The sequence below is a fragment of the Narcine bancroftii genome, chromosome 6 (assembly GCF_036971445.1).
Source record: "Narcine bancroftii isolate sNarBan1 chromosome 6, sNarBan1.hap1, whole genome shotgun sequence".
NCBI lineage: Eukaryota > Metazoa > Chordata > Chondrichthyes > Torpediniformes > Narcinidae > Narcine > Narcine bancroftii.
Genome location: NC_091474.1, coordinates 90,640,716 through 90,666,895, shown reverse-complemented (window position 1 = coordinate 90,666,895; position 26,180 = coordinate 90,640,716). Strand labels below are relative to the sequence as shown.

General features: G+C 39.1%; 1 protein-coding gene across 2 annotated transcripts in view; it reads right to left on the bottom strand.

Moving 5' to 3' along the window:
- Positions 1-26,180, bottom strand: part of LOC138736330 (anthrax toxin receptor 1-like) — a 71,503-nt gene that overhangs the window by 38,904 nt on the left and 6,419 nt on the right. For both annotated transcript variants that reach the window (XM_069885660.1, XM_069885661.1), the window contains exons 2-9: positions 19,917-19,988; positions 19,489-19,560; positions 17,033-17,114; positions 16,889-16,922; positions 9,471-9,550; positions 9,315-9,383; positions 7,510-7,590; positions 7,289-7,349 (exon numbers count right to left, since the gene is read on the bottom strand). In XM_069885660.1, the coding sequence (XP_069741761.1) occupies positions 7,289-7,349; positions 7,510-7,590; positions 9,315-9,383; positions 9,471-9,550; positions 16,889-16,922; positions 17,033-17,114; positions 19,489-19,560; positions 19,917-19,988 (551 nt within the window). The remainder of the gene's footprint in view (positions 1-7,288; positions 7,350-7,509; positions 7,591-9,314; positions 9,384-9,470; positions 9,551-16,888; positions 16,923-17,032; positions 17,115-19,488; positions 19,561-19,916; positions 19,989-26,180) is intronic.

The window sequence follows — 26,180 nt, the reverse complement described above, 5'->3', positions numbered from 1 at the left end:
TTGGGGAAAGGGCGTGGGCCAGAAGGGGCCTGTTACCATGCTCTATGTCTAAATTTATATTTAAGAATAAAATAGAGCATATATTATAATAAAATATAAATGTATTTAAACATACTGCATAATATATATCAATATACAAAAACATAAAGATAAAATAGTAACTTGTACCAAAGAATACATTAATCATACCATAATTAAATATTTGAAAAGCTAAACTAGTTGCAAGATCTGTCAGTTCAGTTTCCCAGCTAAATGTTTTAATGGTATTTATAAGAAGAAAAAAGGCACATTACATATCCTACAGCAGGGCTCATGCAGTGAGTGAACATGACAATATGTTGTAAAATGGTTTATTCCAACCCTTATTTAAAAGCAGCGATAACTTAAGGTGAACATGGGATGCTTACACTCTGGGGAAGGGGATTAATGGAATAAAAGAGGAAGTAAACAAATAGGAGGCAGCGATCGTCATAAGATATTATTTACCCTGCAGTTTAAGGGGGAAGAAACTAAACAATGTATCAGTGGAGTAAAAGGGGACTGCAGAGGTTTGAGGAGCTGGCCAAAGTCAATTGGAAGCAGACACTGGCAGGGATGACGGTAGAGGCACAGGGGCTGGAGTTTCTGAGATTAACTCGGAAGCTACAGGACAAATTCTTCCTAAGAAGTGTTCTAAAGGAAGGAGGAGGTGACCGCGGCTGAAAAAAAAAGGCTCAGCTGGGCAGCACAGTTGGCGCGGCGGTTAGTACAATGCCTTTGCAGCGCCAGTGATTGGGACTGTGGGGGGTGGGGGGGGGGGGGTTCAAGTCCAGCGCAGTCTGCCCGTGCCTGTGTGGGTTTTCCCTGGGGGCTCTGGTTCCCTCCCACCTTTTGAAATTAATGCGGGGTGTAGGTCAATTGGGTGTAAATTAGATGGCTCAAACTCATGGGCCGAAATGGCCTGTTACCAAGCTGTATGTCTAAACTTAAAAAAAAAATTAAAGGGCATACAATATGGCAAAAATTAGTGGGAAGCAAGAGAATTGGGAAGCTTTTTAAAAGTGAACAGAAGGTCATTTAAAAAAAAGCAGGGAAGAGAGAAAAGATGAAATACAAAGATAAGTTAACCAGTAACATAAAAGACGACGAGAAAAGTTTCTCGAGGTGCATAACGAGCAAAAGGGAGGCTATGTGCTAGAGGTTTGAGAGTGAAGGAAGTGTGTGTGTGTGTGTGTGTGCGTGCGTGCGTGCGTGCGTGCGTGTACATATATATAAAATATATATATATATATATATATATACACGTACGTACGTACCATGGAGAATGTGCTGGGAAAGCTGAAAGGTCTGAAGGTGGATAAATCACCTGGACCAGACAAACTATAGCTCAGTTTTGAAAAGTAAATCTGGAGGCATTGGTAGTGATTTTTAAATTTAGACATACAGCACTCTAACAGGCCTATGAATCCATGCTGGCCAACTTACATCCTATTAACCTACACCCCAGTACAGTTTTGAAGGGTGGGAGGAAACCGGAGCCCCCGGAGAAAAGCCACACAGACATGGAAGAACAAACAACCTCCTTACCGACAGTGCAGGATAAGGGAATAAATTTCTGCTTAAGAATGCAGCTCAATAGAGAAGAAACACAATGAATTACTGGTATCATGCTACAGAAAGTGTTGGATAACACAATAAATTTTCAGTTACTTACTTTGGAAACTTTCCTGGACTTTATCTCAAATGATTTAGAAAGAATACACATTTCAATTTATCTTGTTTAAGCACCTAAAACCTTCCTGCATGTAGTTGGAATGACAAGTTGAGAATAAAACTGTTAAAAAAATCAGCATTAGGAGAAAAATGATTATTGGCAATATTACTAAAAGTGAAAGATAATAAATACATCCTGATGTCCATTCCTAAGATTTTGGAGGAAGGGGTGATGGAGATAATTGATGATCTGGTTGTCATCTTCCAAAAGTCCACAGATTTCAGAATGTTTCCAACAGACTGAAAGGCAGTAACTGGAAACCCACAATCTTAAAAAAAGGAGTGTGAGAAATAATGGGGAAACAAAAATAGCTAACCAAAGTAGTAGAAAGAAGATTGGAATCGGTCATTAAACACATAGCATTGGAAGACTTGGAAGCTAGAGCCATGGTTTAACAGCTCTACTTGTCCATGTTAAATTATCTACCCATTTGACTGCATTCAGCTCATTACCACTTTTCAATTCCTTAACAGTAATGCTAGTTTGTATTTCAAATTTCCTGCATTTGCAGCCATTTGCTTCTTGGATTTAAAGCACTTTGCACTTCTAGGAAAGGGATGTTAAAGGTGCTATGTAAATGCAAGTCCTGGCCAATCAGTTTGTTTGGGTCTGGAGTGCCCATGCACCACCTTCCCCACAAACCTGTTACCAGAGTTCCCTGGGACATACTCCAGTCTCTGGAGTATGCGATATGCTGCTGTCAGAGTTCCCCCTCTTCCACGAATGTTCTACCTCAGCTTCCTTTGCTCTTTCCGAGCTGATGTCAAATATTGAAAGGCAAGTAATATTCCTTTTTCATATGATCACTCTTTAGAACATAGAACCTTACAGCACAGTCCCTTTGACCAAAGATCATCCTCCCTCACACCTCTCTATTTTTCTTGCATCCATGTGCCTGTGTAAGACTCTTTTAAATTGTACCAGCCTCCACGACTCTGGCAATGCATTCCAGGCACCCTCTGTGTTAAAAAAAAGCATACCTCTGATGTCACCCCTAAATCTTTCTACCCTCGCTTTGTACAGATGTCCTCTGGTGTTTGTTACTCTTGCCCTTGGCTCTACACCATATCTAGGCCTCTCAGAATCTTGTAGACCTCTATCAAGTCTCCTCTCATCCTTCTACGTTCCAAAGAGAAAACCCTTAGCTCTGTCAACCTTGCCTCAGAAGACGCATCCTCCCATCCAGACAACATTCTGATAAATCTCCTCTGCACCCTCTCCATAGCGTCCCCATTCTTCCTGTTATGAGGCAACCAGAACTGAACACAAGGTGCCAAGGATGGTCTAACCATACATCTTATTCCAATAAAATAGAAACAAGTGATTTTGATGATATGTATTATGATTATCAGAAAGCTTTTAATGCCATGTGACAAATTACTTAAAATAAATTAAAATGTATGGTATTCGGGTAAGATACTGGTCGGGTCTAATGATTGGTTAAGAAACAGAAGACAGGGAGTCGGAATAAACAAACCTTTTTGCTTTTAAATTATGTTTTCGTCTTCATCTATAATGATGGTTTAATTTTAAGACAAATATATATTTTTTTTAAATATCAACCTTTCCTTAATGAGGTACATTAGGTAGCATTAACTAATTCTTTTCAAATGAAGCTGTTTTATACTGCAATTAAAACTGCGGTTATTTGTTAAGAGATGTTTAAAAAATAGTGGTAATAAAGGATTTCTTATTCATAATATTTAAGAAATGTTGCTAAATAAGGATGTTGATGATCAGAAATGCAAACAAATGAAAAATGATTGGCACCACGAGACATAGAAAGGCAACGAATATAAAAACTGCAAATTGCCCTCATGTTAATGTCACAGGGTTTAATCACGTCATTGTAGCTTACGTCGACTGCTCTTCTGATGTTCCACTTGCCATGTCAGCTGAGGTACATCATAAAACCTCCATTCTGTCAGCTAGCAACCAGCTCTAATTTCTAATAACAAGTATTCCAGTTTAATTTTACACAAATTTCTTTCCTTGTTCCAAGTTATGGACCGTCTTACAGATCAAACCTTTACTTGTGCCCAGCTGTGTGTGATTGCTATAAAAGCTGAATGCCGAAATGGCTAATTCTATTTCATTTCAGTTTCTGATTGTGACCGAGTCCTTATCTTCCTTAGTTACTGTCAGATTGTACATTTGTTGATTTTGACAAGATAGCGAAGGGAAAAAGGTCAGCTCTGAACTAATCAGGCAGCGCTGGCAGCGAGATGGTGGGTTGAAGCTGGTGCGCGCTGGCTGTGCTGTCGGCTCTGCTTCTGTGACTCTGATGAGAAGCTGACTGTTTGCATCCACACCTGGTAGTTGACGTGGCCAGTAAGATGCCACATCCAGCAAAACCTTTCAATCATGTCTATGTACCATGAATGTAATCAAAGCAATGATGCTGTCAGCTTATATACAATGCACCCCCAACTCTAAATTGATGGCCTGTTTACAGGCTGCACGTCCTGGTCATTTTAAATCAGCCTTATTACCGAGATATCAGTGTGTTGCTGTATATCAAGAACTGCAGGATGCACATTTTGACCACGAATCCATCAGTGTGGAGGCAGGAAGCATGAAGTGGCATGTTTGGAAGCCAGTGATATCTTCACACATGCCTGTCACAATTCAGGAATGACAGATTTTATTATTTTTTTTACAATCCTACATGGCCTAAATAAATGTTTAGCAAGTACTTTGTAGCTCAATTTTAAAAACACCAGCAAAGTTTTCACCTCAAGGTGACCATTTATTTACATATGGTCACAAAAATATATTAAGTAGGCCATCATTCATACATCAAGTTCCTATTGCTTTCATTATCTATATCCATTCAATTTTATAACCAAATATATAGATAATTAACAATGATTTTTTAAAAATTTGCAAGTTGGCTTCATGACTGAAAATATTGCAGTCAGCGATAGTTATATTCCAAGGACAACAAGGAAGCAAAACTGCAAAATGCTTTTTAATCGAAGAAAGCTAAATAAATTTTCCTTTTGACATACTTTTGAAATTATTGGAGTGATTCTCCATGGTAAATTTAGGCTGTGAAATGCCTGTAGAAAGATGCAAAAAGATGGTAACATAAAACTAATATTGTACTCAATTTCCCAGTGATGGACAGTTAAAATTATCCCCCAAATATTGATAACCATTATTTATTCAATTCAATCATTTAGAGTCTGCACTTAAAATACATTCCGTCTATAAATAGGTTGCATTGGAATTAATATTCATCATAAGTTTATGATACCAAAGCAATTTTCATAAATTTTTAACAAAACAATTAGACATCGAGTGGCCCTTCAGGACCACGAGCCCATGCTGCTCAATTAACCTGTGGGAGGAAACTGGAACTCCCGGGAAAAGCCCATGCAAACACGGGGAAAATGTGCAAACTCCTTACAGACAACGCCAGATTCGAATCTGGGTCTCTGGCGCTGTCATTGTTGCGCTAATCCCCACGTGACACCCCTTTTTTTTTCAAGTAAATGCCTACAACCAATTATTGATTTTCTATTAAAAAAATACAATTATTCTTAACTGGGCAGTTAAACTATCATTTCGACGAGACACGTTTCAGGATTATTTTCTGGCAACTTTTATAAGGGAGTAAACGAACTACTGGTATCATACTAGGGAAAGGTTTGGATGAATTTTCATTTACTTACTTTGGAGAGAGAAAGGGAAACTTTCCAGGACTTTCTTTCAAACGAGTTAGATAGAGCACATGTAACAATGTACTGAATCTTGCTTAACTGCCATAAAACAAATGATCTCAATTTGGACATCATACACAATTTACTATCATCTGTTTTAAGCCCAAAACTCATTTTATCCCTCAATCTGGGGAAACTTTACTATGGGACTGATTGTCTAAATGTTTCACTTTGAGGCATAATATTTTGGATATTGTACCTTTGTTTATTGGGATTAAGAACTTTGGTTAAAAAGCTTTTGTTTTACATAAAGTATTAAATTCTTTTTTGTTCTCATGTTTTTAGAGAGTCAGTTCAGTGAAAAAGCCCTTCCGGCCCATGAGCCCACGCTGCCAAATACACTGATTAACCTACTGTAACGGCTCTGATTTTCCGCAGCTTACAAACAAATAAAGAACACACTCACTCGTTTCTTTTACCCACCATGAAGTTGAATTTCTTCACTACTGTTCACGAGACGCAACACTGCGTTCTTCAACTCCCCGAACCCCACACGGCTAAGCTCCTCTGACCTTCTCATTGGCTCACCGCCACATGGGTGATCCTGACACTCACTTTACCTCCTCCTGCATCTGAAGTTCGTCATCTGTATACGGCCGCTTAACACACCTGCGCATGCGCACTATTAACCCTGCGCGCCGCATCGCACGCATCATTAGCGGTGGCTGGCACCGCTGCCGACTGAGGCACCACGGACACATTTTTTTTGGAGGGTGGGAGGAAACCGGAGCACCTGCGTGAAACCAATGCAGACACAGGGAGAACGTATAAACTCCTAACAGACAGCGCTGGATTTGAATCACCTCCACTGTCATAATGTTGCATTAACCATTACACTAATCGCGCTATCCAATGTATGGTGCACATTAGTTGGATCTCTGTACATTTTATCACGCTGTCAATTTAACAATAGACTGCGAAGTAAAACTTATGTTTAGGTATACCATATTTGAATAATTCCAGTGGCTAGCTCAAAAATACAGCTGGTTGTTAATATGTATACTAATTGGAAAAGGTCATTGGTTTTGGCCAGATCAGCTTCTTAATCTGATTTCTAAGTCCTATTACTTGCTTGCTTATCATAGCTCTTTATGTTCTTGATATGATTCATGCAAAAAAAATGATCTTATGACGTTTTGAAAAGTCAAATTAACTCTGAGATTGCTATTCATAGATAATTAGGAAATGGTGTCTTTTTTTCAGTGGAGAAGAACATAAACTTAAATGCAAGGAAGGGATGCGGCAAAAGTTGAGTTCTTCTTGCCTGAACTTTTATTTGAGCCTTGAGACAAGAGATTACACACTTGATATGATTAGATATACTATCTGGTTAGGCACATTTCACATTCCTCACAATCTACAGTCATGAGTTTGATATGATCGTCTTCATTCTTCAAGCACAAGCCAAGTTATGCATTGTGCGTTTTAAATTGAAAACGGACAGCTTAGAAAGAAAGCGCTGGACGTTGCAAGACCGGCTAGCATTTCGGTGTGTTTTTAACTACAATCACAGTGTCTGCAGACTTTAGTGTTTCACTTTTTATGGCTTAGAAAGAAAAGTGATCAGATAAATTATGTTGACTTGTGAAACAGAGCTTGAGTGTCATGTGCACGAAATATAAAAGTCTGCAAATGGCGCGGTTCATTGATAATATTTCAGTTAAGAATTCAAATAATGAAATGTGATCATATGAAAAGTGCAAACATAGAAAATTTGACAGTGAAATTAACATTTTTTAATGATCTCATCCTCCTTTTACTTTTGAATCATTTAGCAATGTTGTTGCTAGAATCAGAAATTAAAACCTACCTCCTGCACAGACACTCGATGGTTCAACTGCTAAAATTTCAATGCAAGATTTCTTGAGAATCTGTAATGACAGAAAATATCTAGCTGCTCATATAAGATTTTTAATTCCACGTACTTCCAAAAAGTCATCTTTCCATTTACTTATTTTTTTCTCCAAGTAAACTGGAGGAAAACATCGTGCTTCACCAACACGACAGGAAGGGAAGTTGAATTGGACTTACCGAGTCAATAATGCTTCCTAATGCTTGAAATCCACCCGTTACTGGGAACACATGATCGATGCTATCAGCAATTTTGGCCAGCTGGAAAAGAGAGGAAGGAATGCTCTTTTCTCACTGCTAACTTCAAGAAGGAGGTACGGGAGCTTGAAGATACACACCCAATGTTACGAAAACAGCTTCTTTCCCTCCACCATCACATTTCTGAACGGACAATGGACCCAACCTCATTTTTTCTTTTTTTTTTACACTAATTATTTACTTTTTAAAAAAATTTACACCTTGCTCTGCACCAGTCTGCTGCCGCAAAACAACAAGTTTCGTGACAAATGTCCATGACAATGTATCTGATTCGGAAAGAACTTGGTTAAAAGGATAATTTGGTTGTGACACACTGACAGTTCTTTCTCATTATTCTGCGGAGTTTACACTGGACATCACACACACACACACACACACACACACACACACACACTCACACACACACACACACTCACTCACACACTCTCACACACACACTCACACACACACTCACACACACACTCACACACACACTCACACTCACACACACACACACACACACACACACACACACACACACACAACCCCTGTTATCTGGAAGGCAAGGAACCACCAAAAATAACTAGGAAAATAAATAAGTAAATAGATGTTTTTAATAACAAATAAATAGGAATAAATAAAATTTTAAATAAAAGTTTAAAATTATAAAAGTGAATGTTCTCTGAAGATAAACCATTGGTGAAGATGGGAACAAATATTCAGCCAGCGGAGGGCCTTACTCTTGCTTTGCTCGTAGCAGCTGGGTGAATAAAGGTGTGTTTAAATAAAATGGCATTGTCCAGGACGAAGAGCTGGTTGATGCTGCTCACCATTTTCTCCCTGCTTAGCAAGAGTTTATTAGTATATTATCAAAAATGTTAGTACATTTTTATCTTTGAACTTGGGGGGTTAATTATTTATAATGTTATTGTTTGCCTTTTGGGCGGTTCCGTGTAAATGCAGCGACAGTTAAATGATTTCAAAGAATGTGACTGAAATAAAGTAAAATTCTTTAAGGTTTATATAGTCAATGAAGTTTGTTCTGTGTAGTATTTTTGTCTTTTAATCTGTTTATTCTTAATGCAGGTGTATTAGTTAGGCATTGTAATAGGGAGTCTCAAGCAACCGGAAAACTCGCTTATCCGCCATCTATCAATTCTCATACCAGTGGGTTTTACTGCAACTTGAATATATTATTTAGCTGCATTCCCGTAGAAATTCCAAGGAAAGTATGATGCAAGCTGGTTTTCGTGCCATATAGTTTTTCAGACTGTGGGACTCCACTACTGATACTTTCAAATATTCATTACCACAACACTCTGCCATTCAAAACATCTATGAGGGCAATTCTTTATTTACACCGGTTTTCTTGTGGCAACCAAGACATCCGGATGACGTAAAAGATAAGTTATCACTTAAAAGTACTCAGACTTTGAAGCCTCATCCCAGCAAAACAGAAACAGTTTCTAGGGTGATTGCCTTTTAGTGACATCTTCAGTGACTGCCTAGAGCATGTTTTTCGGGATCCCTGTCGCCCTCCATGGATTCATGGAGAAAGAAAATACTGCAGGCAACTTCCATATTGGGCCTTCAATATGAAAGGAACCCAAGCACGAAGATGGCGGTTAATGGACCAGAGTAAGAGGAGAGTAAAAATGGGTGCCCATCACCAACTTGTTCCTGCCACGGGTCTGTCACTTGTGAAAGTGGATCATATAAACATGATTTTAAAACCATGCAAGCTGTACCTGAGTTTCATTGAAATCTTTCACGCCAACACAATAAATGGTAGCTCCAAATCTTCTAGCTCTTTCAGCCTACATAAAGAAAAGATACTGTCAAATTCTCCTGGTGTTCGAGATAAACGGAGGCTTGCTTTTTGTTTTATTGCTCTGAATACTTACTTCCGCTTGTGCACGATCGTACAAATCGTTGATTAATTCCCCATCTGTCAATGCAATGATGACACTAGCCGCTCGCATCCCTGTGATCGGAGAATCAAAATGAACATTTTTCCCTATGCCTCTGGCATTGCTTAGCAACTCACGACAACCATTAGATCAAGGCCAAATAACACTAATAGCAGATTTTTTTTAATATATGTCTTTCGACTGATTGATAAGAAACCACAAAAAGGACTGGACATGATAACTTTAATAAAATAAAGGATTTCCTTAGCAACAATTTATTGAAAATGAACTATTATGTGTACAAGATAAGTGAACTAAAATTCACTGAGAAATCGTAAATAGTATAGAATTTTAATATGGAAAATGGTGATTATTTCATCTGCTCTTTTGCAAAATCAGATTTTACTCCCCACCATGTGCACTAGGTAGAAGGTGATCCACAAACAAAATAATTTTCTACTCTCATTACCAGCCCAGATTAACCTCACACAAAAAAAATACTATTGACCCACATACAAGATGTGGGTCAACATTATTACCAGTACCCCAAGGTCCTTTCTCTCCAGTTCTATGTCTGATGCACCCATCTATCTTTATTCTGGATAGATGTCTTCCCATCTATTAAAGCTCTTTAAAATGCTGGACTCTGCTCCTTTTCCTTGACTGATGAAGCCCTTCGACTGAAGAAAAGTTTCAGGTTTCCCCTCCATAAATGAAAATAGAATAATTTTCAGCACTGGATTTTAGGTCTCTGGTTGTATTAATGTGCAATGGCAGCACTGTGTATAAAAGTCAACGCGCATTAAAATCAAATTTCCCGCTCTCTGGGGAGCTGCAGTGACTTCTGGGTGATAGTACAAGAAACAGAAAATATGATTCTAATATGTAATGACTTTTTCAGGCGCTGCCACTGCTGCGCACGATGGTAATCATGTAGTGGGAGACTGAGAATTCAATTATTTTAATTAGGCTTTACATTGCAAATCACATTTTTTTTTTAAAAAAGAAAGCAAATTCAAAGGAAGGTCGATGATCCTAAATTAGAACTCATCGAAAGAACTCAGTGCGTTAGATGAAGGAAGGCTGAAGATTTAGATTATGAGAACGTTCAGGTAGAGGAGACCAGAGAATTAAAAAATTATGTATTCATTTAAGCACCGTAGCTCTAGTTGTCTATGTTAAACAATGGGTATATTGCATGTGACAACTGACATTTTCAATACTGTGGTTGAACATTGTGTTGTACGTCAAGACAGAAAGTACAGATTCCATGGCTAAAGAGAATCCTGAACTCATAATCGGAAGTGGAGACTTTAATGTTTTGCTCTCTTCCATTGGCTTAACTTCAGGTAATGCCTACAGAGCCAACAAATGTAGACCTGTGCCAAGAGACAAATATTGGCAGGTGCCAAAAGCACCTTATTGTGTATAAAATTTATCACCATGTCAAACTTCAAATATGGCCATGGATGAACCATAGTGTAGATACTAATCTACCGCTTCACTGTCCCTGTGTTTAACCAATTTCAGCTACATTTGGAAAATCTCAGATCGAGTCCATCATTCTGTTGTGGCAAGGGTGGGGGAAGAAAATAAATAATGCATCTTCACTAAGTTATTTTCATGCCTTTTAGCCATCACAGAGCATTGGATCTGTCCATTTGTGTGATGGTCTGCTGCATCCAAGAGAAGAGAGAGGGAGATATGACACGAATATTAGTCTATTTGTACCCCAAAATCAGAATTTCTAAATAGAGATTCTTTCTTTTCTTTTTAAAATATTTTTATTGATATTTATTCAATAGGAACAAAATGAATACAATTATGATATGGGCTACAGAACTAGTAAAATAAAGTTACAATAATGATCATATGTAGAAATACAGAAGTACAACAGCACAACCAATAATGATACAATGGAGCCGAACAAAAGAGAAACAAAAGATAATTCTAAACCCCTTCCTCAGGATGAACGTTGACATATAAAAAAAATTCAAGTCTCATAATTTTGGAGAGGGACAGCACCATGCCAAAATTCTTAACACTAACTCAAGGTTACGGCAGTAAGTCCATAAGCGAGCCCCATGTTGTTTGGAATTTGATATTTGAATGCATCTGGATTACAGGGAGAGATTAAGGAGACTGGGACTTTATTCATTGGAACATAGGGGACTTGATAGAGGTATTTAAAATTATGAAAGGAATAGATAGACTAGACATAAACAGACTCTTTCCACTGAGGGCAGGGGAGGTTGGAATAAGAGGCCATGAGTTAAGGGTAAGGGGGGGGCAACACTTTAGGAGAAATATTAGAGGTGGCTTTTTCACTCAGCGAGTGGTGGCAGAATGGAATGAACTTCCGAATGAGATAGTTGCATCAGGGTCCCTTCTGTCATTAAAGATAAGGCTGGATGTGTACATGGAAGTGAGGGGGTTGGAGGGTTATTGGCGGTGAGCGGGAGGTTTGAGCTAGTGGAGTTGTTCTAGTGAACCGGTGCAGACTCGAAAGGCTGACATGGCCTGTTTCTGCTCCGTAAATGGTTATATGGTTATATCTAATTTTTTCCAAGTTTAACCAAGGCAGAATATCCCTCAGCCATTGTGCATGTGTAGGTGAAATATTGCCTTTCCATTTAATCAAAATTGCATGTCTGGCAGCTAACAAAGAAAAGGATAAAATAAAAAACTGAATTGAAATTATTTTAACATCAAAGTATTCAAAAAAGAGCTATTAAAGGGATAGGTACCAATTTTAATTTAAAAATAACCGATAGAGTTTGAAAAATTTTTCATAACTAGGGCAGGTCGAGAAATTGTGAATTAAAGAGGCGTCATTTGTTAAATCGAGGATTTATGTCTGGATCCAAATGAGACAATTTAACTTTAGACGTATATGCTCTATGAACTACTTTAAACTGCAATGGTGAATGCTGTGCGCAAAAGGATACAGCATTAATCAGTTGAAGAATAGCATTCCACACCTCACTGGGCATTTAAAAGGTTCAAATCTTGCTCCCAGGCATCCTTGATTTTAATTAACGAGGCTTGTCTTAAATTAGCCACTTTGTCGTAAATCAGAGATATTAAGACTTTATAAAGAGGTTGTAAGTAAAAAAATGTATCAAGAATATTCATCTCGGGAATACCAGGAAAATCTGGAATTGAACAATATGCCTAATTTGCAAATATCTCAAAAAAGAACTTTAGGTGAATTAATTTCTACAACCAAGTGTTCAAAGGGTGCAAAAAAGGTCTTTAATACATTTAATACCCAATCTATGCCACTCTTTAAAAGCTGCATCTTTCAAAGAAGGTTGGAAAAGATACAAGAGAAAACTCTGAATTATGCCCATATTCTCAAACTGTGCTTAATGACTGGGCCGTCCATTAATTTATATAAAGAAGAAGGTAGAGAAGACCCAAGAATTTGCCAACCAGGAAATATCCTTAGTAAAATTTAATTCCACTTCTACCCATGTGGGGCATTCAATTCTATGATCAAATTGCAACAAAAGAATCAAGTTACATATATTGACCAGCCAATAATAAAATCTAAAATTGGGACACGCCAAACCACCATTCCTCTTTGATTTTTGAAGATGGACTTTATTGAAGCGGGAACATTTTCCTTGCCATATATAAGATCATCAAAGTAAATCAAGTGAATCAAAAAAGGATTTTGGAATAAAATTTGGTATAGATTGGAAAAGATAAAAAAAATTTAGGTTAAATGTTCATTTTAATAGAATTAACATGACCAATCACACAAATTGACAAAGGTGACCATCTCGTTATGGACAATTGAACCTGTTTAAGTAAAATAGAAAAAAATTTCCCTGCAAAGATGTTTATAGTTCTTGGTAATTGTAACACCAAGGTAAGTAAATTGATCTCTCACAATCTTGAAAGGGAAATTAAAATACCTAGGTATAGGAACATTTAAGGGTAAAACTCAACTTTTATACAGATTCATGTGATACCCTGAGAACTGACTAAATTGAGATAGATAATATCAATGGTGAACAAGTCTTTAGATTAGACATAAAAAAACAAAAGATAATCTGCATATAAGGAAACTTTATGTTCAACACCTTTCCTATAAATCCCTGAAAAATCTCTACACTGTTGAAAGGCAATTGCTAATGGCTCTAAGACCGAGTAAAAAAGTAATGGACTTAAAGGACAGTCTTGACGAGTACCCCGTTGAAGATTAAAAGGTTTTGATTGTTGTGAGTTAGTAAGGACTGAAGCATTAGACAAAATATATATAATAATTTAATCCATTTAATAAAACATGGTCCAAAGTTAATTTTTTTTTACCCTAGAATTGCTAATAAATAACTCCACTCTACTTGATCAAATGCTTTCTCTGCATCTCATAAAAGGACACATTCAGGAACACGAGTGGAGGTAAATATAAAATATTCAAATAAATGGCAAATAATGAAATAAAATTAACAATTTTTAATGAAGCCAGTGTGATCATCAGAAATAATTAATGGTCATATATTCTCCAGTCTATGGGCCAACAGCTAAGATCTTCATATCAATATTCAATAAATAAATTGGCCTATAGGAAGAACACACAAGTGGATCTTTCCCCTTTTTCACAATAAGAGAGATGCAAGCTTCATTAAAAGATACTGGAAGATTACTCTGTTTAAATGGGTTATTAAACACAAACTTAATTGAGGCACAAGTAATGTAGAAAAAAATAATTAAATCCACAGTCCTGGAGATTTACCTGACTGTAATGAAGTGAGACAGTGTACATAGAAATATTTTTGGGAGATAACTTGGGGAAGGTTTATTAGAGTAGGTCACATGCAAACACTTTAAAACAGATCTTATTTGAAATACTGGAGCTATGCTAGACATAATGGCTTCTCATACCTTTTTGCAAGAGCTTTAAAGCGTGTTCAAGAGATGTCACTAATGGATTATTGTTTGTCAAAAACAACAGATGAAAGAGCAGGCTGGAGTTGCTGCTGTCTGAAAGGACCGTCTGCTGTTGTAAGAGGGTCATGTGGTTTGTAAGCAGAGAGAGTCAAACAGGCTTTCTCTCAGTCTCAGTGTGCGAGAGAGACGCAGAGATCACTTGACAGTGTCAGCCAGCAGAAACAGGACAAGCTGGCAAGCTTTTGGAAGACAGCCTGGTTGAAGCCCTTGTGGTTCATGCAAGAGGAGAGAACTGGCTGTCTAATGTTTCACTTGGAATAAGGGAAACAAAAAGGAACTCTGTGGTGACCTGAAAGAAAGAGGTTATCATCTGGAGAACCCTTATGGGGCAAGTTTTGTCAGCAAGACACTGAGGTGACTGATGGAAGTACATCAGTTGTGGATGACCTGGAACAACAAATCTCTCTCTGAAAACTAACAAGAACCTTCCTGAGCGGTAACCATTTACTTTTCAAGCACCAAAGCCCGGTGAACTTTATAAATGTTGAATTCTGTGCACAGTATAAGCATTGCCTGCAACCAGTGAACTTGGAGGAATGAGATGTGAGATTGGACTGTGAACCAAATAACTTTTCTGAACTCACACACACACACACACACACACACACACACACACACACACACACACACACACACACACACACACACACACACACACACACACACACACACACACACACGTGTGCTTAGAATTAGAAGGGGGTTAAGTTAATATTAGCAAGTTAAAGTTTGATTCTATTTTCATGTTTAAAGACAATTAAAAGCAACTTTTCTTTAAGTAACCATTTGTCTTGGTGAATATCTATTGTTGCTGGGTTTATGGGTCCTCTGGGCTAGTAACAGAAGAAATAGCTAAAAGTATTTCCTCTTGCAAAATAGGCTTCTCCAAACTGATGCAATAATTCTGAGATAGCTTGGGAATACTTAAATGGTCCAAAACCATTATTAGGCTATTATCATTATTAGATTCAGAAGTGTACAATCTCGAATGGAGCTCACTAAATGTATCATTTATTCTAGAATGATCTGTAGCAACATCCAGATCTAGAAACATCTTTTTAGGGAAAATCTTAGTAATTTGCCACTTAACAGCAATTCCTTTCAATTGATTAGCCAAAAGCTACTATATTTTTCACCATGAATAAAAATTGACTTTTACTTCTCAAAAGTTGCTGTTCAATAATAAGTAGAAAGGAGATCAAATTTAGTTTTAAGTTCAACTTCTTTTTAGATAACTCAGGATTTTTAACTTGTGCATATGTAAATTGATTTGTTTAATCTGATTAATTATATATAATTTTTCTTTGTTAGACTTCACTGTATAAGAAATAATTTTCCCTTTAAGATATGCTTTCAGTGTCCCAAACAATCAAGCTTTCTACCCCTCTGTTTGCACCCCCTCTTTCCAGAAGAAATTAATTTGCTCCTCCGTAAATTAAAAAAAAACATTATCTCAAAGTATAGTAGAATTAAATTATCAGTGTCTCCTTTTAGAAGGAAAACTCAAATCGAAAAATGATCTGGAATGAAATGAATTCACTATACCCTGATATTCACATGATTTGGTCAATTAAATCAATTGATTATCTATTAAAAAAATAATCAATTTGAGAATAATTACAATGAACAATATAAAAGGAGTACTCTCTACTGTTAGGGTGAAAACTTCTGAAATACCGAAAGTTGTTTAAAAAAAAATGAATTGCAGATACTGATTTACTCAAAATAGCAGATTTAAGGGATGAATGATCTAAATCTGGATTTAACCAACAATTAAAATCCCAAAAAAACAGTGAATAAAAAGTTAAATCCAGTAGGACTGAAAAGAAACTTCCAAAAAATCCCAGATCACCACAGCTATCATTTTATTATGCAGTTTGCCTATAACAATGATGTACTTACTGATCATATTTATCTGGAATAATATTATGATGTATGAAGGGAATATTCTAATTAAAATAGAAACTCCCCTTACTTTAGCATTCGATGAAGAATGAAAACATGCCCTTTCCATTTTGACATGTCGAGAAATTTAACAGAATAATATGTTTATATGAATGAAAGATGTTGATAGATTCCTGACCAAGTTTAATAAAAACAAATTGAACATATTAGCATGGAGAACGACATTAACTAGCATTAACACTGCACTTTTAAAGCTGTGTTCCAGATTTAAAAGGAAATAAATGTAGCCCTTGAACCACAGATGGTGATCAAAGCCCGACCAAAGATGAGTTTTAAGAGGTAAATGGAGATTTAGGAAAGAAAGAACAACCCTTCAGAAAAGCCCTAGTGAAGGGCTGAAGGAGAATGGAAATGAGGCCCGAGTTAGAACGTTCGAGGTGGGGTGAGGGTCACGAATGGGGAGGCTGCAGAATTAGGAATGTCACAGTGTGATTTAAGAACAAGCTATGGATCGGACCTGTTCACCAAGAAAGAAGGCGAATCCCTACCTGAGTAGTTTTCATGGTAAATCTGTTCAGTTGCCTGCAGCAAAATGAGAGAGTAATGATATGAAATAAAGGTAAAATTCCAAGGACAGAACTGGTAGATTTAAAATAATTATATAGAACAAATCTTGATGTATCTCTTTTTACCTTCTTGAAGCCCTCATGCATGAAGGTATCGCCTCCAGGCACTTCATTCCGCAGAGTATGAAGACCTTTGCGTATAGTTTCCCTTTAATTGAAACACAAATACTCAGCAGCGACAACAAATAGACCCTTTAATGCAGCAAAATATCACTGGAACTTTCACAGAAGGCTTAGCAAACAAAATGAGGGGATATTAGGTCAGGAGATTAAGAGTTTGGTTGCTTTTTTTAAAGAAGTGGAGAAACAGCAAATGAATTGTGGAGTTTAAGACAGACGGTTAAAAGAATGACCAATGTTGGTGATACAATTACATTCATCAAATACATGAAACTCAAATCAAGCAATATATTTTATAATTACATCCTGAATAAAAATTGCAGAACTTGGAAATCTGAAATAAGACCAGAAAATCCTGGCAATAGTCAGCAAGTCAAAACGTTTCTGTGGTTAGAGAAACATAATGTTTCAGGTCATAAACTTTTCACCAGAACTGAGAAAGAGAGAAAATTAAGTTAGTATTAAGTTACAGGGAAGGTGGGGAAATGTGGGGTCCTGGCCCACAAGCCAAAATACACTAATCAACACCCTGTACGTTCTTGGGAGGGAAACCGGAGCACCTGGAAGAAACTCTTGGAGAAACGGGAAGACCATGTAAACTCCTTAGAGGTAGCGCTGAATTCAAAAGCTGATCGCTGGTGCTGTGATAATGTTGCACTAACCCTTAAGCTAACCATGCTGCGCCAGAATGAATAATTAAAAGCAAACACCCAATTAGCTACAGGATTTTGATGGATGATGGAGGGTTCTGGTCCATAACGTTCCTTTTCTCCCGCTGATGCTGTTTCACTCTCTGAGTTCCTCCAGTAGTTTGTATGCTGCTCCAGCTTCCAGCATCTGCAGTCTCTCATCTTCCTCCAGTTCAAAATGATGTCTCCGATAGGGCGAGGCCAGCGTTGCCAATGCAATAAACAGTATGGTGGATAGGTTAAACAAGGAAGGCAGACAGAGAGAAAGTAAGCACAGAAATGTAGTCAAGATAGGGAATTGCAAGGTAAGGGTATGGAAAATGCCCAGCAGACTAGAGAGTGCTAGTGACTAGAGGTGAACTGAATTAATAATGCAGATGGATAATGTAGAATGGAACAAAGCAAATGTGATGGAAAATGCTAGTTATTTGAAGTTGTTGATGTTGATATGGAGTCCAACCCTCCACAACATGACAGTCAGAAGACGAGGTGCTGTTAGAACATAGAACATTACTGCACAGTACAGGGCCTTTGGCCCTCCATATTCCTACCCCCAAAAAATATACTAAATCCTTCCTACCATGTAACCATTTCATCCACGACTCATGTCTCATGACCTTTCATGTCTCTTAAACATCCCTAATGTTCCAGCCTCAAGACATTCCAGGCACCCACAACTCTCTGGAAAAAATGTCTCCCCTCAAGTTTCCTCCCTTCACTTTGTACAGAAGTCCTCTGGTGTTTGCAATTCCTGCCGGGGGGGGGGGGCGGTGGTGGAGGGCTGTTCACACCTCAGAATCTTGTAGACCTCTATTACGCCACCTCTCATCCTTCTTCGCTCCAAAGATAAAGGGCTAACCTTGCCTCATAAGATATTCCAATCCAGGTAACATCCTGGTAAATCCATAGCTTCCACATCCTTCCTAAAATGAACACAATACTTTGAGTGTGGCCTCATCAGAGCAGCAACATTACCCGAACTCAATCCTCCCAACTAATGAAGCCAAGCATACCAGAGACCTTCTTATTAACCTGGGCAGCGACCTTGAGGGATCCCTCTGTTCCTCCACCCTGTCAAAAATCCAACCATTAAACCTGTGCTGAGCCTTCAGGTTTGACCTTCCAAAATGCATCACCTTGCACTCATCTGGATTGAACTCCATCTTTAGACTTGGAAGGTTCTTTGAATTTGAGCCAGCCCTGTTGATATAGTAGAAAGACAGATCTGAGTGGGAGAGGACGGTGAATTAAAATGGTAGCCATTCCATCTCCTGTCGGAGCATGCTGCAACCTATCATCTAGATGGCTTCACAAACATCTTATCCCCATGGCAACTCTCTTCTTGATATGTTTGCTTTGTCCATTCCATTTCTCTTCATCTCCCTGCAATTTAAAAACCGACTTATTTTCTATCGAACTCTAACGAAGGATCTTCAACCTGAAATATAAACTCTACTTCTCTTTCCACAGATGTTGCCTGACCTGCTGAATTCTTTCAGCACATTTTTCTTCTCAGTTGATTCCACTTTTTTTTTAAAAATGTCAGCATATTCAGTCAAAGCAATGGTTTTGCTCAATTTTCCTTTGGTTTTTTTATTTCGCGAAATCAGGAAGGAAGACTTGAGTAAAATATTGTGACAAGTAATGAGTTTAGCAGTCACGATTTTCTAACTTTGAAAACCTGATTACATTATTTATTTGCACAATACGTACCGATCCGCAGTCAAGCTCATCAGAGTTGTACTTTTTGTAGAGAAAACGATAAAAGACATTCGTAGCTGAGGACTGAAAGAAGTTAATTATTAGTTAAATATTTATAATTTTTCTTTTAAACACCAATTGTATATGGCATCTGGCAATGCAGTTAGAGATTTTCTCCTCTTTCCTCTTTTCTTGTAGTATTAGTTTTTTTCTAAAATGGCATATACTCTAGAATATGGATATGATTTACAATTTATGTATGTTAGTGATATATGGAATATCTTATTTCATTTATATAACTGTGCATACCATCTTATTGAATTGTACCCTTTTTTGTTTGTATAATTTTGCCATTAAAATCAATAAAAATATTTTAGAAAGGAAGACAATTGATTAATTATAGATTTCACAGTATTAATGTTCAAAAGACTTGATGATACCTTAAAAATTTTTCAGCAAGATTTTCGACAAAAGAATATATTTCATTCCAATGGTTTATAACGCTTCCAGATCTGGTGGGGGGGGGGGGGGTGGCGGGGGAGAGAAAAATACAAATGGCAATTATTTGCACAAATATTGAGAAGGTTCAGCTCATTTTGAGGCCCTGTACATTGGTTGGATGCAACATCAAACATATGCCCAACTGTTGTCTGGAGATTGTTCTTCACCTCAACTCAATTTAATTTATTTGTTTTAAATGGACTATAACCTTACCGGGCTCAGCGTACCCCAGCAGCAAATCACATCTTTGGCAGCGATGAGCCAAGTCAAAGGTTTCCCCCAGGTTCTTGAATGCTGTTTGTCAGACCTTAGTGTACACAAATTACGTGCAAAGTTTCATCTAATTTTACCTTCATTCAGAGCTGTGAATAAAGCAAGTGAAACAGGCTTTCATAATTTCTAAGGTCTAAGATTTTTACCCAGATAAAACATGGTCATGTGTTCAAAGTTAGCGTAGAGTTCTGAAGAAGGGTAAAAGGAAGGAATCTTTTTCCACACACACAAAAAGATATGAGAATAAAGAGATCCATTTCATAACATGGCATTGAAGGTGAGGACTTAAACATGTGGTTGGTAACATTCTCACTGTAGGCAAGTTTATCTCGGACTTCCACATCTGCACATTGACATTCTGGTCATCCAGACGTGACCCCCCCCCCACCCCGAGCTGCTTCTGGCCTCCAATTGTGAAACACAAACATGCTGCACTCATAGGCCAGATGCATGTCATACCTGATATTGAGAGTGGCTTACATAGCACAACACTCCATTTGACTATAAAGGTACAATGCCATTTACTTTTACTGACTTTGTGTTTTAATTAATATCTAACAGCCTGCAGCTGACGTGGACTTTTTACCCCCTCCATAAATCTTCGTCCGCGAAGCCAAGCCAAAGAAAGAAAGAAAGAAGAACAGTTTAATGTAATGGGTCCGCAACTATTCATGGTCTGGAAGAGGGGACAGAGTATAGTGCATCTAAGTTTCCTGATGACACTAAATTGAATGGAAAAGCAAATTGTGCAGAGGATTCGGAGAGTTTGCAGAGAGATGTAGATAGGTTAAGTGAGTGGGCAACGTTCTGGCAGATGGGGTACAATGTTGGTAAATGTGAGGTTATCTACTTTGAAAGGAAAAATGGAAGATCAGATCATTATTTAAATGACAAGAGATTGCAGCACACTACCATGCAGAAGGATTTGGAAGTTATTGTGCATGAATTGCAAAAGGTTGGCTTGCAGATGCAGCAGGCAAATGAAACGTGGGGATTCATTGATAGAGGGATTGAACTTAGGAGCAGGGAGGTTATGCTGCAGTTGCATGTAGTACTGGCGAGGCCATATCTGGAGTACAGTGTGCACTTCTGGTCTCCGTACTAACTTTGGAGGCGATGCAGAGGAGGTTCACCAAGTTGATGAGTAGGTTAGTGTATGAGGAGAGATTGAGTCAACTGTAGGGACTGTACTCACGGGAATTTATAAGAATGAGAGGGGATCTAATAGAAATGGATAAAATTATGAAAGGTGTAGATAAAGGGAGAGGTATTTAAGTTGTTTCTAGTGGTGGGGGAGACTAGAACTAGGGGACATAGCCTCACAATCCAGGGTTTAGGACAGAGATGAGAAGGAACTACTTTGCCCAGAGGGTGGTGAATCTGTGGAAATGAAGCAGTGGAGGCAACTTCAGTAACTATGTTTAAGACAAGGTTGGATAGATTTTTGCATAGTAGGGGAATTAAGGAATGGGGGGAAAAAGGCAGGTAGGTGGAGATGAGCCCACCATCAGATCAACCATGATCTCGTTGAACGGCGGAGCAGACTCGACAGACCGGATGGTTGACTCTTATGTAGTTATTTTTATTTTTCCAGTAAACTGACAAAAGGCTGGATCACACATTCCTCAGTGCCTAGAAATTATCTGTTAACTCCCTGCTACATTTTCCTTATGGATCGTTTATCATTGATATCTGTGGGTTAAAGTCAGGCATTTTGAGTTACAGCATACTAAGAATATGGAAGAATAGAAATCTAGCCCTGTAACCAGAGTTACATTCCATAAACCTCTTTCCCTACTGTGTGGAATGGACTGGTCTGAAAGAGCACATTTTGGAGATGTAATTTACTTTGAAGCTCTGGAATCTAGTATTGCAGACCACATTCAGCCATGCAGATCCTGCGGAACCACCTTCCTGAGCACACGACCTTCCACAGACCCTCACCACTTTGTTCAAGTGCCTGTCTGCATTTTGCTCGCATGTTGATGAAGGGCTCAGGCCCAAAACATCCATTAGGTATCTTTATCTTTTCTGCATAAAGAACGCTTTGTGACTTGCTGAGTTTTCTCCAGCACTTCTGTGCTGCCATCGCAACGTCTTCAGGTTTTCTTGCTTAAATCCTTACCGGCTACTACAACTGAGCCACTTCATCAGGGTTTGCAGTGAAGCCATCCCCTTCACAGATTCCGCACCCCAGTGGCAAATGCCTTTAAAATGCATCAGAGACTGCCTACTAACTGCCCGTAGCCGCCCCTGTATTCAGGGAAGTTCCACTAGTCTCTTTAGCAGGAGCCAAGCTGAGCTCCTAAACACTTCATCCTTGTATTCCAAAACAAGTACATGTAGTATGAAATCAGATTCTGATGAATTACTTGTTTCATCAGCTGTCAAAGTTTTATGTACATTTAAAAGTGAAAGAGGTAAATTGTTGGATGGCATTGAAATGTTGGATATTTCTAAAATATCCACCAACTAAGCAGGATACTGTCAGAAAAAAATATCCAGGCATGGGAAATTGATGCTAGTTCTGTGAATCCTGCTTTTGTGTTGCTTGGCAGTTTCCAAGGAACCCCAGTTTCAAAGTGACCAGTTTTACATCGCCCGCTGCTGAACTCAACCTACTTTCTTACAGGGCTTTCATTGACTCTGCAAGGTGCACTTACAAGGTTTCAGCACGCTGTGCTTGAATTCTGCCATATTCCATTGAACAATCAGACATGTATAACTCCACAAACAAAACCCGCTTGGAAACACATAGCAATTTGTTCGTTTCTGGGAAAAAAAACTGGATGGTTTAATAGTTCGGAGAAAATCATCTGCTATTCAGTTCACAAATCACTGTTTTATTTAGAACTGGCATTGACTTGTGCTTTCGTCACTCATTTCAATGATCATCCTCTTAAAAAAAAGAGACATTATTGTTTTAATTTATTTTTAACTTTTAAGAAATAAACAAGATTCTGTTGATAAGTTAAGCTGTCTGGCCATCTATTCGCACTGTCTGTCCCTCTACTACCACTTTGTGCCAGCCTCACTCAATACAATATTATACTCGGGTTATCAAGGGGTATCGATCTTTCTGCCTGTTCCAACGGGAGAATGGGTCTCTCATATTTTATCAGTAGTCCTTTCTTGTTGCAGCTCCATGCTGTGCAAATGCCAGGGTTTGTTGCTTGTGGATGCATTACAATACCAGACTCAGTCTCATATTCACTGACTATCACTGCAGCTCTCCCTATACCTATGACACAACACAGTGACAGCAGGGGTCTGAATCCATTTCAGACCCAGTATGCATAATCTCGGTGACATTCCAGGGCCACACTGCTTATTGCCAGTAGTTAAACTTGTGGAACAGAATTGCAGAAAAGGCTCCATTAAATAGTTCAAGCAATGTCAAATTGCCTTGATCCATTGATAAAAAGCACTGGATTTAATTTAATTTTCCACCCTTACTTGGTGAGAACAAAATTCTGTTATCCAGAATTTTAGCATCTGGCAGCCTCAAGCAACCGGCAAAAAGAAAATTGTGGAAAATAAATGGGTAAAAAACACAGACATTTAAAATTGGCACCCGCCGTCACTGGTTCTCCATTCATGCAACACTGAGTCTCAAGCAATTGAGAAATTCACTTATCTGGCATCTACCAATCCCGCAGGTGTCAGATACCAGGGATTTTACTGTAATTATATGTATCAATCTTCTTCAGCATGATGCTGAACCAAGCCATGAAAGACCCCAACAATGAAGACGCTGTTTACATCTGGTACCGCACGGATGGCAGTCTCTTCAATCTGAGGCGCCTGCAAGCTCACACCAAGACACAAGAGAAACTTGTCCGTGAACTACTCTTTGCAGATGATGCCGCTTAAGTTGCCCATTCAGAGCCAGCTCTTCAGCGCTTGACGTCCTGCTTTGCGGAAACTGCCTGAAGAAAACTGAGGTCCTCCATCAGCCAGCTCCCCACCATGACTACCAGCCCCCCCACATCTCCATCGGGCACACAAAACTCAAAACGGTCAACCAGTTTACCTATCTCGGCTGCACCATTTCATCAGATGCAAGGATCGACAATGAGATAGACAACAGACTCGCAAAGGCAAATAGCGCCTTTGGAAGACTACACAAAAGAGTCTGGAAAAACAACCAACTGAAAAACCTCACAAAGATAAGCATATACAGAGCCGTTGTCATACCCACACTCCTGTTCGGCTCCGAATCATGGGTCCTCTACCGGCATCACCTACGGCTCCTAGAACGCTTCCACCAGCGTTGTCTCCGTTCCATCCTCAACATCCATTGGAGCGCTTTCATCCCTAACGTCGAAGTACTCGAGATGGCAGAGGTCGACAGCATCGAGTCCACGCTGCTGAAGATCCAGCTGCGCTGGGTGGGTCACGTCTCCAGAATGGAGGACCATCGGCTTCCCAAGATCGTGTTATATGGCGAGCTCTCCACTGGCCACCGTGACAGAGGTGCACCAAAGAAAAGGTACAAGGACTGCCTAAAGAAATCTCTTGGTGCCTGCCACATTGACCACCGCCAGTGGGCTGATATCGCCTCAAACCGTGCATCTTGGCGCCTCACAATTTGGCGGGCAGCAACCTCCTTTGAAGAAGACCGCAGAGCCCACCTCACTGACAAAAGGCAAAGGAGGAAAAACCCAACACCCAACCCCAACCAACCAATTTTCCCCTGCAGCCGCTGCAACCGTGTCTGCCTGTCCCGCATTGGACTGGTCAGCCACAAACGAGCCTGCAGCTGACGTGGACTTTTACCCCCTCCATAAATCTTCGTCCGCGAAGCCAAGCCAAAGATATGTATACAAGGCACATAAATATTTCCTTGAGTGTTTAAACTGTTTAAATTCATGTCTATTCTCTTTTCAGTGCTGTGGAGTTTTTTTTTTACTCAGTTTCCCCCCTTCCCCATTCCCGACCCAGAATACACAATCTCGGCAACATTCCAGGGCAGCATTGCTTATTGCCAGTTGTTAAACTTGTGGAACAAAATTGCAGTAAAGGCCCAATTAAATAGTTCAATGTCAAAATGGCTTGATGCAATGCTAAAAAGCACAAACCCACAATCTCTGCCACCCATGAGAAAAGTCTCACACTCCATATCTTCTGCCAGGTCCCAGTCCTCACCTCTCCAGCAATTGAATTTTTTGGACAATTTTTTTTAGAGTAAAATTTAGGGGTTGACTACTAAATGCATACTGCTTTTGACTGTGGTAAGTACCTGTGGCGTTCGAGGCATTGTGAGCCCGGGTGGGTGGGCAGGTGGATCAGGGTAGGAAGCCCACCTTGGGGCCTTGGGAGCTCGGATGAGAGGGCGAGAACCAAGTGGAAAGTCCACATTTAGGGCATCGAGAGCTCAGATGGGCGGGGGGGGGGGGGGGTAACCAGGTGGTAATTTCGGGTTCGGGAAGCTTGGATAGGTGTGTGTCCGAGACTGTGCAGTAAGTCTGCATTTGAGATGTCATCAGCTCAGATGGGTGGCCAGGGTGTAGACGAGAGTCTGCAGCTGAAGTGTCGGAAGCTCTTGTGGGCCTAGGTGCAAGTCCGTGGTCAGGGTGTCAGTAGCTCGGATGGTCTCAGCCGGGGCCTAGGCAAGAGTCCATAAGCTCTGGTGGTTGGGAAACTGTGGCCAAAAATAGGAGGGGTGGTCAACTTTTACGTGATATATGGAAATAGGGGGCCAATTTTACATGGTATCGACTATTACATGAGATTATACGGTAATTTGCTCAACTATTGGCTCAGTGTAGAATAAAGACAGGTGGGTGAGCAGAAAGAAAATGCTTGAGATCAGTCTCTGGTATTTGATGATTGAGGATGTCTGCATTTCAATAGTTTTCAACAGCCCATACTATAACTGCTCATTCAGATGTCAGAGTAGGACAAGACTGGACTTGGTTAGATGAGAT